The 18,157-nt window shown below is 37.4% G+C and overlaps 3 protein-coding genes across 4 annotated transcripts in view; 1 reads left to right on the top strand and 2 right to left on the bottom strand.

Moving 5' to 3' along the window:
* Positions 1-753: 753 nt before the first annotated feature.
* LOC128366497 (uncharacterized) lies at positions 754-3,440 on the bottom strand. The gene is made up of 7 exons (XM_053327229.1): positions 3,402-3,440; positions 3,157-3,322; positions 2,935-3,030; positions 2,561-2,617; positions 1,933-2,037; positions 1,729-1,851; positions 754-1,638 (listed from the first exon to the last, which is right to left on the bottom strand). Exons 2-7 carry the CDS (start codon positions 3,316-3,318, stop codon positions 1,609-1,611), a joined length of 573 nt encoding a protein of 190 aa, XP_053183204.1. The 5' UTR covers positions 3,319-3,322; positions 3,402-3,440; the 3' UTR covers positions 754-1,608.
* Positions 3,441-3,833: 393 nt separating this feature from the next.
* On the top strand, positions 3,834-9,975 carry si:ch211-269k10.4 (uncharacterized protein LOC100150242 homolog). 2 transcript variants are annotated; one of them, XM_053326878.1, is made up of 6 exons: positions 3,834-3,884; positions 7,884-8,065; positions 9,236-9,355; positions 9,465-9,521; positions 9,616-9,723; positions 9,847-9,975. In XM_053326878.1, the coding sequence occupies exons 2-6, from the start codon at positions 7,898-7,900 to the stop codon at positions 9,943-9,945; spliced, it is 552 nt and encodes a 183-aa protein (XP_053182853.1). In that variant the 5' UTR covers positions 3,834-3,884; positions 7,884-7,897; the 3' UTR covers positions 9,946-9,975. The 2 variants fall into 2 exon arrangements, with proteins under 2 accessions (XP_053182853.1, XP_053182854.1); XM_053326879.1 differs by lacking the exon at positions 3,834-3,884 and adding an exon at positions 6,574-6,594.
* Positions 9,971-18,157, bottom strand: part of zgc:158766 (uncharacterized protein LOC100009641 homolog) — a 24,058-nt gene continuing 15,871 nt past the window's right edge. The window contains exons 16-23 of the mRNA XM_053326877.1: positions 18,036-18,125; positions 17,231-17,455; positions 16,822-16,992; positions 16,537-16,714; positions 16,282-16,398; positions 15,642-15,920; positions 14,879-15,108; positions 9,971-10,794 (exon numbers count right to left, since the gene is read on the bottom strand). Coding sequence (XP_053182852.1) covers positions 10,789-10,794; positions 14,879-15,108; positions 15,642-15,920; positions 16,282-16,398; positions 16,537-16,714; positions 16,822-16,992; positions 17,231-17,455; positions 18,036-18,125 — 1,296 coding nt within the window. The 3' untranslated portion in view covers positions 9,971-10,788. The remainder of the gene's footprint in view (positions 10,795-14,878; positions 15,109-15,641; positions 15,921-16,281; positions 16,399-16,536; positions 16,715-16,821; positions 16,993-17,230; positions 17,456-18,035; positions 18,126-18,157) is intronic.

The following is an 18,157-nucleotide window of genomic DNA, read 5'->3' as shown; positions in this document are numbered from 1 at the left end:
TTTTCAAAAACATTTTAGCGCAGCTGATACACATGTTTGCACGTTCAAAAATGGAATTGCATTCTTTACATTAAATAAAACTGGTGATAGTGGAACTGATGGCTTTCATGTTCTCCTGTTTTAGGTAACATATAGGGCAATCATAATATAGTGTGATTATGAATGTTTTTTCTCCATAAAAAAATAGTGTAAAACCTAAAGAACACACTCTGTGCTCCTCAAAAGCTTAATTAGCAATTAATCACCCATTTATTAATGATTGGTAAGGTATTTATTAATAAAAAATAGTTTTGTGGTTCAAAAGTTTGGTGTTGAGACTATGATTGGTGTGTTATAAGGCTAGTATGGGGGACATTGTTAATGATCAGTATATAAAAAGTATGTAAGGGTTCGGTAAATTATTCACTTTAGTTAAAAAACACGTTTGGATTTAAGCTTGAAATTAGCTTGATATGTTACACTTTCATTTTCTAACTAAAATCAAATGTAGATTCATTGTTTTTGGAGATCATTTGCTATGTTGCCCTTTAATTATCTGGAATTGTTCACAGTAGAGAAATGTGTTGTATGTCCATAAGAAGACAATCATTAAAAAAAACAATCTTGAAAGTATATGAAGTATAAACGTATTGATCTTTATTCATGTGTCCAAATCAAGACAGTAAAACCAGCAATGATTAAAAAGAAAGTATAAACAAAGTTTTAGAAAAGTAAAAGGTCAATAAGACCGTATATGACGGTCTGAGCCTGAGTACAGTTCAGTTAAGTTTAAGTTCAAGTTCAATCAAGCTACAGACCTCATGCTTTATGTTCACAAATTCATAGTTACGCAAGATCACTGTGGAAATTCACACAGACAAGAAGTACATTTTATCTCACTCGCTGCAGCAGTCAAGGTGAGATGAAATGAAATTTGAATTGAACCAACATTTTAACGATCCTGAGATGAATATAATAGTAGTAAAATAACAATGAATAAATGAATCAGGTCATATAGGACTCATAATAGTTTGATAGCCGTTAAACAGCCTGATCAGTCTGCTTAACTAAGAGATAAAGTTGGATATTACAACAAGGAATAATAAATCTAAAATAGTTCATGAAATTTAGAGTCAACATACGGTGGGCTACAGTATCAAAATGCAAAATGCAGCACTATTTTCAGAAGCGCAAAAAGTTTTCAATTATGATGTAAACTTCTAGGAGTTGAGATAATAGAGCATTCTCCAGGACTTTATAGAAACCGAAGATAATTGTGAAGCGCAGAAGCAGCAACACTTACGTTTCTGATTTGATACGGCATACTGTTGTAAAATTATAAAACAATGCAATATAAGTAGTTAGATGAGCTGTACAAAAACAAAAATGATAAGAATAATTGGCAATTTACATACAAGAAGTGATACGCTATATATTTACATTCAACCCACTTTTTGCTGAAACAAAAACAATAACTTTCACAATTCTTCTTTGTTGCGCAGCATGATGAGAGGTATATAACACTGACAGGCTGCTATACACTGAGATACATTCAGGAAGTCTAAAGCATCACAAATATCAGTGGTTAGTCTTTTGTTCGTTGACTTTCATCTGTTCTTTGCAGTATTTTCAGTCTCCCTGTTTCAGCAGAACCATGGGCTGCAGAAAAAGAAAGGCTACCATTAGTTACAATATATTTTATTCCTCTTAGGGTTTATATGTAGCTGATGTATAAAGAAAGGAGCATACCAAAGAGTTGAAATGCTCTCTGCAAACAGCTTTACTCAGCCAGTAGATCAAGAACAAGGCTATGATCTTTTCACCAACCAGGAGAGATATAATCAGTCCATTGATTCCTCGATGAAACGATTCCTATGAAACGTTGAGAGAGTGTTAGGAGACGATTAACATTTATTTTGTATTTCAGAGAGCTATACTTTTATTTTACTTTACCGTCCTATTCTCTTCTGAGGTGCTGTCAAACATGACTGCACAGAGACAAACAGCTGCAATTGACCAGAAGAAGCAGATGATGTTCACAGAGAACGACAGTTTTGTCTGAAAGGGGAAGAGAACAGTAATAGCGCAGGGGTCATAGAAAAAATAAGAGGAATCAAAATTTACAAGAAACTTACAAAAAGATTCTCTAACTTATTTTCTTACAGTACAAACCACATTTAGACAAATTGTGATGAAATGATCAACTGAAATGATTCACATGCAGATGTGCAGTGTTTTTGACGCGGCTCTCCCTCATCATCTGCTTGAAAATAACCTAAAAATATGTTTGTTAGTTACTTTAATTTCTACTTGCAAACCTATTAATGGCCTATTTTGCACGTGGGAAGATATAGAAAAATAGGGTTGAATATGTCAATCTTAATCTAAATCAAATTAATCTTACTATTTTATCTTTGAAAAAAATCCTGTCAGAAACCTCCTGAAAAAAATCTGATTAGTAACATATTACTGTACACATACCAGTACTATCCAGTCAGCACATGCAATCATTTCCAAATTCATAGGTTAATTCTCCTATAATAGTTAATTTAACTTTTTCCTTAAGTTTCAGTTTACTTACCAAGTGTATGTTTGGACATTGTCCTGCAGCATAGGTCAAGAAACCAGAGACCACAAACTAACACATAAAAAAAACATAAAAACATGATTAATGATTTTACACAGGTGATATTATTATAATACTTTGTAATACTTTGCACACATACTGAGGTAAACAAAAGTAGCTTTATATATTGACACAGAAGTAAAAGGAAGTACACGAGCACATTATGATAAAGTAAAGATATTTCAATCCTCATTACTCATAAAAATAAATAGCAATAGAAATATATAAACAATTGATTTGTAGTTATGTTTTTTATGAATCATAAGAGTTTTCACAGAATCATGCAGAATTCAGGAGTGAATTCAGTTTAGCTTTGAATCTATATTTACCAGAATGCTGGGTAAAGTTAGCCACCAGGACTGTATTTCCCCTTTAGAAATCAGACCGAGTGTAAGAACAAACACACCAGCGATGGCCTGGGCTGCCTTACAAAAAAAGAGAATAAAACTGGATTACAGTGCTGCATTTTATTGTGTCTATATTAAAGACAAATATATAAAAGCATCAGTGTGTAGTCCTGACTCTTCCTACATTAGAACAATTCAACTTACCCCAAGAGGTTTAGGTTTTCCCCTTATAGCAAAAACCTTGTAGGTGTCTTTGAACACACAGTGAAATTTGTCCGGCATCAGTTGACCCTCTCGAGCGTCCCTGAGACTGCAAATGGGTATGGTGATGATCATTGAATCATCACATACAAACGTGTTCCTCATTGTCCTGTGCAAAAAACGTTAAAGATTACATTAAATCAATTCAACTCATTGATGCTCTACTTTGTTGATGCTCAGAAACATACCTGTTGTTTTTATTCTCTTGATTCAGACTTGAAATTCGGTGCTTTGTCAAATGGGTTTAACAAGGAAATGACCTGACACACCAGTTCTCTATGTCTAAACCCCCCCCCCCCAACACCCTTCCCCCACCCACCCACCCTCTCTCACACTCACACAAAGCCACAAAATTTGTGCATACGGACTGATTCAGCAAGAATTACCAATTGTTGCAAAAGTGCAAAAAGTGCAAAAGACCAATATTTAGACTTATTAATGCTCATAAATTATACTGCGATTGTTTTTGTTAAATTGTACATACTAAAATATACTATTATTGGCAATAAGATGCAGACAATACAAAAAATTGACCTAGAAACAATGGGCAGGGTGAGGAAGTTGGGTGAAAGGCGACCTCATCTTTCAAAGTATTTGCAGGGAAGTGACTAATCACACCTCACTTGTTTGACACAGACATAGAGAAATAGAATCGGATCAAGACGACAGTGGTAAGAATCCCAATCTAAGACCTTTATTGAAATATATTTATATTGTATAAATATATTATATTTGCATATTTATACTATAGATCATGAATTTGTAAGCATCATGAATTTGTAAGCATCTTACAAGTTTGCATACAGAGTGTGTGTGTGTATGTAAAGGTCTGTATGTTTCTCTGCATGTATTTTAAATGTTTCATTTAAGAAACACTAAACATCTTAGAAATATCTTAGATTCAAGGCAACTTTTTGTGTCTGTGTCTCCTACAGGCTGTTAAGGAATTGAGGAACTTGAGTAAAATTATACTGCTGTCACTTGATTTATAATTGATTATAATGTAAAGTTCTAACATCAATAATAATTTTCCAGTTTGTCTGATGAAGACTAAACTCGCTCTGTATATTTAGTTGTAAAGAAACTCCACTGATGCACGGGCAGAAATTATGATCTTATATTGTATGCATGATGTATTAGTGGTTACTGCGATTCCCTGTATTACAATAGCTTTGCAATGCAGCCTCATATTTTGTTTTTAGTTCTTATTGACACTGCTCCTTTAATTGTTTCAGCAGTTAGTTTTATTGTTCCTTTTCAAGCGGTAGTTGTGGTGATAATATATTGAACTGCAATATATCTAAACATATTTCTGATATCGTGTCCACCTTAATTACATATGTTGGGTAGAAAAAGATTAGATTAGATTAGATTAGTCCACCTCAGTTGAAATTTATCTTTCGCTAACCCTAACCCTAACCCCACAAAATACAGTGAAAGTAGGCCTACATTGTACAACACACTATTAAAAACATACAACATCATCATACAATAGTAAAAATGAGCAGATGGCAGCAGGTATAAATAATACCAGGGAGAAATAAAATTCAACCCAATAGACCAACATTACAACTGGAGTCTCAAACATGATCATGAACACTGACACGTTATCTTGCTGCAATCATGACCATTAGCAAAGTGATCCCTTCATAATGCACTTTTAATGTAAGTGATGGGGGACAAAACTCACAGACTCTCATTCTATGCAAACTTGCATTTCAGTTCATCTGAAGCTTACATGAGACTTTAACCATACAAATGAGGCAAATCAATTCAATATCTTTCAAAGTTTTTTGTGCCAAATTCCCTCTTTTCCACTGCAGCTGAACTGGAAAACGCTGAGACACAAAGATGATTTTTTTCATTTAATTTTGAAAGTTTTGAGTGTTATTTTACATGTAAGGTTTATGTGACGCTTGAAAATGCCGTTCAGCCGCCTCCATAACTTGTGTAGACTTTCATCACTTTAGATTCTGTTAGGTCAGCCCGGTCAGCCTCGTCTCCTACTGCAGTTTCTGCTGTGACCTCTTGGGGCGCTCGTTTTTTTCGCAACCTTGTATTACGGAGACAGCTGTTAGTGTGAACATCACCAGCGCCTGTTACAAACAAAGGGTCATATAGCCCATGACATGAACATGGGCGGTATTAAATAATAATGATAATAATGATAATAATGCATTTTATTTAAAAGGCGCCTTTCAAAGCACTCAAGGACACATTACAAGGCACATATAACACAACAACAGTAGGCCTAAAAGAATACATATGAATGTGACTACAAAGTGCATTAGTACAATAAGTAAACAAGAACAAAGATTACATAGTTAGTGTGAGACAGAATATGCCACTCTGAATAGGTGCGTTTTCATGCGGGATTTAAAGGTGGGGGAGAGTTCCAAAGGCGGGGGGCAGATCAGCTGAAGGCTCTTGACCCCATGGTAGGTAAGTTGGCAGATGGGGCAGAGAGCTGGTTGGCAGAGGAGAGTTCGGGAAGGTGTGTAGATGTGAATAAGTTCAGAGAGATATGATGGTGCCAGGTTTGATAGGGAGCCAGTGAAGTTGCTGCAGGGCAGGAGTGATGTGTTCAATAGAGGGAGTTCTGGTTATGATACAAGCGGCTGTGTTCTGTATCAGTTGGAGTTTGTGAAGAGATTTCCGCGGAAGTCCAAAGAGGAGAGAGTTACAGTAGTCCAGACGCGATGTGATCAGGGTGTTTACCAGGAGAGCAGTGCAGGTTGGTGAAAGTGAGGGACGGAGACGATTGATGTTGCGTAATTGAAAGTATGCAGACTGAGTTACATTATTGATGTGGGCTTCAAAAGATAATGTGCTGTCCAGGATGACACCCAGGCTCTGTACCTGAGGGGATGGAGGAACAGTGGAATTGTTGATGGACATGGAGAAAGTGTTGAGTGTGGCTAAGGTTGATCTGGTACCGATGAGGAAGACCTCACTTTTGTCGCCGATGAGTTTAAGAACGTTGAGTGAGAGCCATGATTTAATTTCCAGTAAGCAGTCAGATAGCGCTGTGGAAGTAGGCTTAGTGGAATGCCGGGCAAAACACAAAGAAAAGTAGCTTAGTATGTTTTTCTATAGAAAAACTTTTAATTGACAGCCTATATTGTAGTAATGTTACTGTAGTTCTTCAACAATTGTCCACAATTAGTGCTTCACGCTCACTCAGCCTTTTTAAAGGAAAGTTTCTTATATTTCTTATTTCCAGAGTAAGTGAATAAATCCTGAGAGATGAGACATAGCCTAAGTGAGGAAAATAGTGTTGAAAGAAAGAAAAAAAGAACAAGCAAATGAGTCAAGATTAAAAGAAAACGTTTTGAGAGACAAACACAAAGAGACAGCACAGGGGGCAGAAAAATAAAACTGGTAAGAAACTTTTAAAAGTACAATTTATTATCCAAATGTAGGCCTAAACTAAAGGACATACTAACAAACAAAACCAAGCACAAGATTAAACCCTGATGTAAAAGGACTACACAACAACTAGGCCTAACATGTTTTCTTAAAATGTTAAAAGGTTGTTTACCTCAATAATTGTTGTAAACACAGCACTAAAACTGACAGTTTAACTTATTATGAAACACAAAATGCCGATTCATTATCAACAAATTAATTCCCCATAAGTCAGTCTGTTTTATTTATTTTTTTATTATATTACAAATAAGGAACTATAATAAGGAACCATAAAGACAGTCAAGGTTTTTTTTTGATAGGCTGATTGGTCCATGTATCATTTATAAGGCCTTTATTTATTTATTTATTTATGTGTTGTAAATTAATATAAATATTTATTTACAATTGCCATTTATGTGCACTCATACAGACGATCGGCCTTCCTGCGCGCGTTTGATGTTTGATGAAAGCGGTTGTCAAATATTCTTCTACTACTCTATACAAATACTAATTACTAACAACACATTTTTTTGACATCAGATTTCAGAATTTATCTGGAAATTAAACGGTTTTTGAGGTATACATTCAAGTTTCTCAGTGATTAAGACATGTACTTTGGATGTAAATAAGGTGCCAGAGCACATTTAAAAAATCATCAAAATAAAGCTTGTTTAACAAAAAAAAAAAAGGTAAAATTCCCTCGGACCCCCCTACAGAGTGTCAGGCTAAGCCCCAAATGTCCTCAAATCCTAGAAATCCCCCTGGTTTCATATAATTATAAGTAATAAGAAACACTATCTACATGACCGGATCCACCATACAGGCAAACTGGGTATGTGCCCAAGGGCTTCTGAGGGCCCTCCATGAAAATCCTTTTTTTTCTTTTCTTTTCTTTTTTTTTGTCAGGCTCTACAGAAATATGACTCAAGGCTTGACCCATTCTCTAAATGTTGATAATTATGGTCACTGTTGGAAACCTAGTATGTCCAAAACAAAATATGGAATTAAAAGGTTTCCACCCCGACAGCAATGCAATTATCTAGTTTGATTATGAAAAAAGTTACTTTCAAGAAAATGAAGTCTCATGATTGACTTTTTTATTTGTCAATTTGATGGCAGGGTGGCACTGTGGTTAGGTTGTATCAACTCGTGAATGAGGAAACTGGACAGCGTTGGCAGTAAAAAGTCAATAAGGGCGCATGAGCTCCAGTGCCCAGGGGGCCTTCAGGGTACTAATCCATCCTTGACCATCATCCTTCCAGATCAGTGAAGCACCATGGCCTGCGCTGATGTTGACATGGACATCCACGGAGATGACAACGACCAACATAGATCAGGCCTGAGAATGCCACCACAGATGCAATATTACCAAGCGACAGAGCTCGTACCAGACAAGGAAGGGCCGCTGCATAGCCTGCTTCAGAAACAACCTGCTGTGTTGGGGGTAAGAGCGACAAATACAACATGAACACTTTTGATCTAATGTCATACTACAGCCATGAAATATTTTATCAAGGTAGTTATGAAAACATTTGATGATCTCATATTTGGACAGACTGAGCTCCAAAAGGGTCCTGCAAAGTGTGACAAATCTCATCCACATATAGATTTGTGATGGTACACACTTGTCATCAGGAACTTTACTTAAGGACACTGCAGCATGTAGTTAGGAAGAACCAGGGATCAAACTACCAGCACTGCAGTTACTCGACAACATACTCCACCTGAGCTAATGCACTGTTTTAAAGTACATCACAGCAAGCTACTTTCTCAAAGGGTTTCTCATATATCAAATATTATAAGGCACACAAATGTAAAGATTGATTTCAGAGGTCTTGCATTATATCATATGATATTTTATGAGTATTGATTTGATTGAATTACTTGTGAGAATAACTTGCAAACTAGATTGTAAGTTTCAACAAAAGATGTGATAGTCTAAGAAAAAGGGAAGTAGGGTTCTTCCGTTGACATACATCGCTACTTATTATCAGAGATGATTTACAGTGCCTTGCAAAGTCTGAAGTCCAGACATTACTGATACACAATATTTTACTAATTCCTTTTTGTGTGACTTTGTGATTGGTTGTCTAAACACAATTCATGGTATACGTGTGTGGTTAATGAACAGCTCAAACGGGTCATGCAAGATATCATAGACAGATTAGGAGTAAAAGGACATTCAAAATAGCTGTGCAGATAGCACTGGCAGCAGGAACAGGAAATGCTTGGTCGAGGGTTTTTGTGGTAACACTTCTTAAAAACTTGTAAAGCTGAAGTTTCACATATTCTCTCTAACTCTCAGAATAATGTACAATGTGTGCAGTCTATTGAAATGTTTGTTTATTTGTTTATTTATAGTGTTTATTAGCATGATTTCGATTACATGTACACCTGCATTTATAATTCATGCATGATTACATGTCCGTGTATACACCATTTTTGTGTCCGCTGATGCTGGGTTTATATGTAAATGTTATATTTACTATATATATTAACAGGGCGTCTATATTAAGTTCACAGGGTGGACTGTATAACCTTATTTACATGATCATGTAATACATTTTTACTGATATGTGAGTGTATCATTTATTAGTCTCTGATCCCCTGTTAGTCCATGCAGATGGTGAGCGGTGTCCTCAGTGTGGGAGTGGGAATTGTTTTTGCTGCAACCCAGGAGATGCAAGCCTCTCTTTTCACACTGTTCAGACTTTCCCATCTGACAGGAGTGCTTGTAAGTCTTTGCTCAAACAAGAACTTAATTGAATAGATCACAAAATCTTAACATAGTGTGACAATTTGTGTGTACAGTTGACTCTAAGCTACATTCTCCTCCTCCTCAGTTCATCTTTGCAGGAGTTGTGTCCAACCTGTTGTTCAAATATCCACGATTACTACCTGTAAGTAAAACTTGATAGAAACCTGACAAATAATACATCACAGCTAGTGAATGTGGTTCTTCGTGTAAAAAATAACATGTGACTCTTGTTGCAGGTGTCCCTCCGAGTTAACTGTGGCTGCATTATTGTAGCTGCCATTGCTGCTTGTATGATCACCGTTGACCTAGTTGGGTGGGATCCAGCCAATGATCTGTACTTGAGGGTAAGACCATGCCATGTGTATAAACAACATGATATGCTACTACTTTAAATGGGATTATTTAGCAGTCTATATTCACATATATTTGCTAATAAGTATTCTTGGTGATTTTTGTGTTTCTGCCAGATTGAGGTGATGGAACTTTGTGTGTTGGGACTTGAAGTTTTCCTCTCTGCAATCCTCTGCGTCTTGTTCATTAAAGAGAAACATGCTAAATCACCATGATTGATTAAAAATGATTTCATAAGCATAGCAGTTTGAGATTTGTATTCAGTAAAAAACTGTTTGCATGTAGAAGACAAATGGGTTGTATTAGCACAAGTTTCTTTTGTACCTCAAGTGTGGCTTTCTGTTCTTATTCGATTGCCTATATTGGAGACACCCGTGCTGAAAAGCCCGGGTTGTGGTCTGTATCTGTTTGACTCAAGACTTGTGGTAAACAATGTCGCACTCTCCCTCCTCTGCATCTCTGTGTTTAACGGTAGTAGTGAGTGTCACAGTGCTGCTCACTCTGTGTACATGCAAGGGCTTCTGTGTGTGGTTTTACACTTGTGCTTTTTTATCAGTGGAAATACCTGCAATTTTTTTTTTCAGCTGCATTCACACATTCAGCTGGTTTCACATTCAGAAAGATGGCCACTGATGGAAACACTTAATGTTGTGTCAAACATAACTGTGACAAATAAATGAATGCAACAACATCTTTGAAACATTTTAATCATCTGTACAAATGTGTTGTAACACAGAGTGGAGACAAAAGAAATATGACAGCACAACATTGTCTGAATTGATCTGCCTGCTATTTTTTGTTTTGTAAAATACATAATAAAAAAACTCATCTACAATATAAACACTGATTCATACCTAGTTCATTAAAACAAACTTTACAGACCACAGGCGTACCATCGCGACAGTGTGCACTATATGTCCATTTCCAATTTACAGGATCATAATGAAACATCACATCATGGCTGAGCTTCATCCATTAAAATCTTAGTGCTCCAAAGCTGGACTCTTGTTCTCATCTCTTTACTGCTGTGGCATCAAGTAGCATTCAGGTTGAGGACTTCACAGCTGCGATGTAAAAAAGAAAAAAAGGGAAACAAGTTTTTAGAAAAAACAACAGCTCTTCTAGATACAGTGCATCCGCAAAGTATTCACACCCCTTGACTTCCCCCACATTTTGTTATGTTTCGTTATTTCATGTTATGTTTTGCCTTATTTCAAAATGGACTCAATTCCTTTTTTCTCTTATCAGTCTACATACAACACCCCATAATGACAAAGCGAAAAAGGTTTTTTAGACATTTTTGCAATTTTATTAAAAATAAAAACTGAAATATCACATGTACATAAGTATTCACACCCTTTACTACAACACTCAAAATTGAGCTCAGGTGCATCCTGTTTCCACTGATCATCCTTGAGATGTTTCTATAACTTGATTGGAGCATCAAGGCACCAATGTTACATGCAACATAATGGAAGTGAGTAAAATGTGAGTTAAACTGTCTTTTTGAGCTAAAATGTTTTATGGAACATATAGGGCCTGATGTTCTAAGATCGCAAATAAAGACTACTAAATTGCATGTGCAGTGCAACAGACTGCACGTTTAGTTTGTGGTTTATCTCCTAAGAATAACTGCGCAAGTAACAGGTGTAGACAGCAGTATTTAAATGAGGGTTTTGCATGTCTTAATGGAGAGTTTGGATGAGCAGAGCAAGCACAAAATGAAGCCTGATCCCATGGAATTAGAGTTTTTAGTGGAAGGGGTTAACAAACATATTGCGTTATAACTAGGGGTGTGACGAGAACTCGTGAGACGAAAACGCGACAATATTTCTCGACAAAGTGAATTTTGTCTCGCGAAGCTATAATTAAAGCTATACCTTTTGTTACATTTTTTTGTTTAGGTTAAAATGCTATTAATAAGGTAATAGCACTCTAAAATATTAGAGAGATCCACCAGGCATAGAAACTCATCATTATTCCATTCTCATAATATTCTGTGAAAACTCTGACCAATCATATCATTCGGTCCAAATGATATGATTGGCCGAGCGACCTGCCTGTTTTCCCCTTCCGCAATACGTAATCGCACGCGCACCCCCACCGGGAAGAGAGTCTGTTGTGGATCCACGGAGATAGCTGTAAACAGACAGTAGCGACTGACAATGACCAACAAAAGCGGGCCACGGCCTCCACCTCCAGCCGTTCCTACTGGGGAAAAGAAAACTATATCAGAAACTATTGTAGTGCGCGTTCGCGGACGGGGGAAGGGATTGTTGGGGTGGGACATAGGAGGGAGAAGGAGTTGCTGCTGTTCAAGTTTTTTCAAAGTGCTGTGTGAAATGCAAGAAAGGTAAGAGTCGCATTAAGGGGCACACCAAAAAAAAAAAAAAGACGATCGGTTTTCTATCCCTCATTTGAACGTCATGTCTTCTTTTTATAATGTCACGTGTGGATCATTAACCTTGTTGAAGCTTCTACCTGCTGAGAAGATCTCAGTCAGAAGTATGAGATGAGGAGAGGAGCAGGGGTAGATTGACCTCAGGTAGGAGGAGCAGGGAATCTCGCGTATATGGAAGCCTAATGATGCCAAAAGTAAAATGAGTCACACTACCAAATTATAACACTATTTATATGTTGTTCAACTTGTGTATTTATGTGATTTAGGATTTGTGCAATTTACTTTACTTACTATTTCTGTGTTTTTTATTATAATTTTTGATAATTGGATTCTTTATATATATTAGAATTTTTTTCTACTCTTAATAATTTACTTTTTGGTATTTGTGATTCAATTAGTTAATTAGTTAAAATCTCGTCTCGTCTCGATCTTGTGAACTCAATACCGTGTCTCATCTCGTCTCGTGAGCTGAGTGTATCGTCACACCCCTAGTTATAACAAAAACATATTAACAGAAAAAAAACACCATATGGTAGAGTATATGTGACAAAGTCAATGCTGTTAATAAAACCAAAAATATTCCACTCTAAAAATATTAACATGGGTTGAAAAAGTCAGTTATCAGTTCTCATTGTGTCTCTGTCTCCTCCTCACCACAGTAACAGCAGTTATCTGTGCACAGTGCACCGCCAGTTAATACTTGCCCTTCAAAAGGCAGACGCAGTTACGGTCACCAAAATTACCTCCAGGTTTGGTAAATCACAATGTGTGTGCAAAATAACTTATTTGCATTTCTCCTCCCTGTATTTTGCACATTTGCACACAAAAAACCAACATATTGCATATTAATTATGGCAAACGTACCAAATGGGCAGCCTGTATTATCTTGCACATTTGAAAGATGCAATCCTCAGCGCTGCATTAGTAGATGGCACATTTTTTTCGGGGTGATGTCAAGTTTGCACACGTTTGTACACGCGCAAACCTTTAGTAAATCAGGCTCATAACGTATTTTGTGCAAATGTGATGCTTTTGTCAAAAAAAGGGGCATAAACAGAATCCTTGAAATGTAATTAAAGGTTCAAGTCCATAAGATTTCTACAACTTTATACTGAATAGCTGTATTAATGTCACATTTACAAATGAAAAGACTGAACGTGACTGGAGCTTAAAGAATAAATAAAGAATGTTGTTTTAACTTAAATTGACTCTGATCTAGTGAGGTTCTGAGGAAAATATTTTACAAGTATATTTAGCAATTAGAAATTTTAAAAAAAGAACAATAATATTTATATCTGCCTGAAACGTAATCAAAAGGAGCAAAACACATTAATTTTTACTCTATTTGATTAGTACCTTAAAGGAAACATTTTTTTTGTATATTTTCTATTTCTTCCTTCCTGTTGGCCTTATTGGTTAATTATTTGTTTATATATCTACAGGTGGAAAATAATAAAACAGTGATTTTACGTGTTCTATTGCCATTTGCGCCTGTACAATAGAGTAAAACACTGGACTTCTCCAGTCACCCAATGTGTTATCTTTCTGAAATTCAGATATTTTTTCTCTGTTGGCTGAATATGACCAAACAAAGAGCTCAAGCATCTACATATAATTACTTTGCATTCCAAAGCACCAAAAACAAAGGCTGTAACACAGCATGCATGTGTTCACACATAGCGTTTGTGTGGTGTTTTCAGAATTATCACCCTTATGTCAAACGGATGCACAGAGGAAAATGACACAAGAAGAAAGCTGAGAGGAAAACACGAAGGAGAACAGTCAGAAGTTTACAAAACAAGTCACCCATCAGGAGGAGAGCCCTCTACACCCATCAGGACACACTGCCATGCAGCATACAACACAGGCACCAAATCACATGTTCACACAGATTAGTATTCAGGCCACGAGTAGTTCCTCACAGTTGTTAATGAGGCTGTGAAGGGAACAACACAGATGTCCACTCTGGTGACACCGATTACTTACTGAGCTAAAAAACCCCAGCTTTGAGTCAGACCACTGTAGAGAGGCCTACTGCTATATGAGAGGTCTTGCTCTGGCAAAAACAGAACAACAAAAAGGGTGGTGAGTGAAACTGAAGTTGCAACTGTTCTCTTACACTTGCCTTCAAGGCTTCAGAGTCCACAGGCTTAATCCATCTTATAACATACCAGATGGTATCAATAATTAGCCCCTTTATGCTGGTCACAATTTGCCAGTCTAATCAGCTCGTGTAGTTTTCTCCATTACAAGTATGCAGTTGAGAATGAAATTGCCAGCGTGTGAATCATCTGCAAACATTCATGTTCGTTATACAGTAACTGTGAACATTTTGATTTAGTCTGTGACCTCAGCAGATGAGAGATATGCATCTTTAACCCCTTTATATGACAAGATAACATTTGCTGTGTCAACATTTTTTAATTTCTGTACTTTAACTCCTTTTGTTTGTGTATGAATGCAAATGCAAAAACTACTACTAAAAAACAGGAGCACTTAAAAGACTGATATGATTGTATGCAGCACAAACGTTGCTTAATAAAGCAATCACTTGTCTTCTTCAGATCTTAAACCACAATCTTTCCATTATTATCTTGACCAATTTGCATTTGTGTGGTATAGAGGCAAAAATATAAAAAGCGTGTCACAGCAGCTAAGTTTCTCAAAATACTCATGAAACAACTACGTCAGCAACAGCATAATATCATACCATTTACAGAAAATGAAGATGAAGATCAAACACTCACTGCTGTGATGAACTTGGTGCCTTGGGGTTGGAGCTCTTCATCTTTCTGGAATATCGAAGCAGACGCCATGGAGGAGGGAGGTGTGGAGGAGCATAGGAAGGAGGAGTGCTCATTGTTGTTGTTGTAGGAGTCAATGATGATGTCGGTGTGCCGGGGTATGGTGGGGGTACTAAGGCCTGTTACACTGTCACTGGAGGTGCACTGGGAGGATGTCTCTGAGCTCTCAGTTACTGTCCCAAAACATAAAACATACAGCAAATTAACAGTGGATACTGTAAGACATCATACAACTGACAGCACATGTAACATAGAAATCCATTTATTTCCTATTGACGCAAGTGTTGAAAGACATTCAGTCAGTGTATGGGCAGTTGCCACATTTGTCAAGGACTTCACTCTTTGTTGACTCCTAGTGGCAGCAGCTAAAAAGACACAGTAGCAGATTCGATTCAATACAAAGCCATTGATTGTCATAGGAGTGAAGCTCTTTGTTTTAAAAGATTTTCACAGAAAAATTTGGAGATTTCTTAAAGGAACAGGTCAGATTGTTGTTTTTGTTGCAAAAGGACACTGATTACGGCAGCAAAAATTAATTTAGCCTTGTGTGACATTGACTTTTCGAAAATACATTCAGTAATAAAACTTTAAAAAAATGCTGATAATGTGACTTCAGACAATAAGACAATAAACAGTTAAACTACAGTGTGCTTTCACTAAAAAAGGTACTTCTAAAATGGTATTTTTTAAAATAAACTAAACTCACTCATAGAGGGCTGGCTGCAAGTGTCCTGCTCCAGCTCATCTTCTTCTATGCAGTCGTAGGGCCACTGGCCAAAGGAGGGAACACTGGCCATCGGGTACGGATGTGTGAGTGGGTGAGAGGGTGAGGAGTACAGGTGGAGATTAAGTGATCCCAGCAGGGAGGAGGATGACTGGCTGCTGGAGGAGGAGGTGCTGCTGTTAGAGATGGTGGAGTGGGGTCTCTTGATTGAGGTAACGTGCTCAAATGAGGGCACTGCGATGGATGCTCTCGTCCTAGACTCTGCTAGTAGAGACAAACTGAGTCAGCTGTGAGAATATAGTATGAGAGGGATGAAAAGTAAAGTTGAATTGTATGAACATTCCTGTGGTTGTTGAAGGCAAGACATGAATCTTTTTTACAACATCTTAGGTAAACCATGAATTTAAAATAGTTCACTGCGGTTGTAAAGACTCTTCAGAAATGAAATCAGTATGGCTTAAATTATATGTCGAGCGTTTACTTAACTATCCCTCAAAATACCTTTGAAAATGAAACATCTGAAAGCATTTTTTTGTTATTTCAGCAAAGACAATGGGGTCAATAAATCAAAAGAAAAAAACACATGCACAACCTGAAATAAAAGTGCAGAAGAGCAGCTCACCTGACCCCTTCATTATATAGTCAATGGCTCTGTCACTGATGGCTGCATCACTAGGCTTAATGTCCATGAAAGGTTTACTTCCAATGCCCATGGACACCATCTCCTGCATGCGCAACTCTATAATCCACAAATATGGACATTCTTAATGAACAACAAAGGATATGGATGTCACTTTGAAATTCAGATCAATATTCTTATGAAAAGGTAAAAGGAATAATTTGTGTAAAACTAAAAAAATCTGACAAAGAAACACACCTCTGTTTCTGAGTGCCTGCCTCCATAGGATCTTGCCTATGATGGCGGTCCACACAGCCTTGACCTCTGGGGAGCTGGCTTGGAGGATAAACGTGTCCTGTGACTTCCTCCGACGGAACCAGATCTCAAAGCGCAGCCCGCTATCGCCAACATTTTCAGTCATACCTATCTCTGCTGTCTAAATAGGAAAATAAAAATAAACATTACATTTACTGTGTTTATACAAGTACTGCCTATAAACTGTTCCACACATATTCTGCCAATCCTCAAACAGCAGATTCTTACTTTAAAGGATTGTTTGTAGATGTATATGTCATATCCTCCTTCGATCTTTTTGGTCTTGCTGAAGAGGATGAGGTCTTCAAACAAGAAGACGTGGCGGAGGTATTTCCTCCGTCCGCACCAGACTATGAACTCATCCTGGCAGTGGAGTTGACTCTGCTCTTTTAGGTTAACCTGGAGAGGAAACACAGGCGTTAACATGCGTCACAGAGAACAATACAATTCCTGGGGGGAAGCTGACCTCACTCTGCTGTATACATAACATGATGACCTCCAGTTCAAAAATAGTTTAATGATTTTAATGACTGTTTTGCCACATTATCTTATAATAACGGTATGTGGTATTTGGCTGTTTTGCTGACTTTCAAAATAATAATTATGGCAGGACATGGCTCTGTGCCCATGTACTTACATCACAGCACCGAATGGCATCCATCGCCAGCAGGTCGTTGCCATGGCGAAGCTGAAACTTGACCATCTCCTCAGCTGTCCGCAGGTCACTCAGTTCCTGCTCCTGGGAATGGCTGCACTCCTTGATCAAGTCTTTCAGCAGCAGGGCATATTTACTCATCCTCTGGATTGGCTTCAGCAAGTAAGACGCCAGGTCCATCTTGTCCCCGAGCTCCAACTGTTTGTTCTGGACACATATACTGTGAGGATTAATACTGCGGTATCACACAGTAGGTACTTTTGTTTTCTTGTATATTGTTTACAGTTGAATGATAAGCTGGGAATGATGCGACTTAGATGTTGTTGGCTAATTAATGTTGAGCACCTGTTTTAAGTTTTTCAGGTGTGTGTTAGAGCCTAACCAAGATATCTGAGGCAAATACTGATGAAAAATTATATGTCAGCCATACAAAACAATAATCTCAAATTGTGTTACATTTTTAAATTGAAATACATTTCTCAGTGCTCTCTAGTGGACAAACTATGCAATCGCAACACAGTTGCTCAAATATATTATTGATGTTTCTATACTGTCATAACTTATTTTGTCATACAAGTCATATCATTTCACATATTTGTGATGATCGACCAAGTTGATGTATTGGTCAGTCTCCAGTGTGTAGTATTGTTTGTGACTCATTTGTTTAAGGATTCAAAGTGTCACCCTTCCTTGTTTTTTGGACACAGTATGTGTATGTATTAACTGTTGACCCTGGGAGCTGTCACTCTGTGAGGAATGTAACCAAGGCCTAAGTTTCCAGACGCACCTTAAAGAATTCGTTCCCATGGCTGCTGAGCAGAGCGTCGGACTGCGGCTTATTCTTGCTGTACAGAGCATACATTCCAAACTGATCCTCCTGCACACAAGATTAGCAAGTTACAACACTGA

Source organism: Scomber japonicus, chromosome 10 (genome assembly GCF_027409825.1).
Source record: "Scomber japonicus isolate fScoJap1 chromosome 10, fScoJap1.pri, whole genome shotgun sequence".
NCBI lineage: Eukaryota > Metazoa > Chordata > Actinopteri > Scombriformes > Scombridae > Scomber > Scomber japonicus.
This window is presented reverse-complemented; position numbering and strand designations above follow the sequence as displayed.

Coding starts and splice junctions, on each gene's coding strand:
- LOC128366497 (XM_053327229.1), bottom strand. CDS start 3,318: ATGAGGAACACGTTTGTATGTGATGATTCAATGATCATCACCATACCC. Junction 3,031..3,156: donor GAAAACCTAAACCTCTTGGG/GTAAGTTGAATT, acceptor TTTTTTTGTAAG/GCAGCCCAGGCCATCGCTGG. Junction 1,852..1,932: donor CCTCAGAAGAGAATAGGACG/GTAAAGTAAAAT, acceptor AACGTTTCATAG/GAATCGTTTCATCGAGGAAT.
- si:ch211-269k10.4 (XM_053326878.1), top strand. CDS start 7,898: ATGGCCTGCGCTGATGTTGACATGGACATCCACGGAGATGACAACGAC. Junction 8,066..9,235: donor AACAACCTGCTGTGTTGGGG/GTAAGAGCGACA, acceptor ATCCCCTGTTAG/TCCATGCAGATGGTGAGCGG. Junction 9,522..9,615: donor AATATCCACGATTACTACCT/GTAAGTAAAACT, acceptor CTCTTGTTGCAG/GTGTCCCTCCGAGTTAACTG.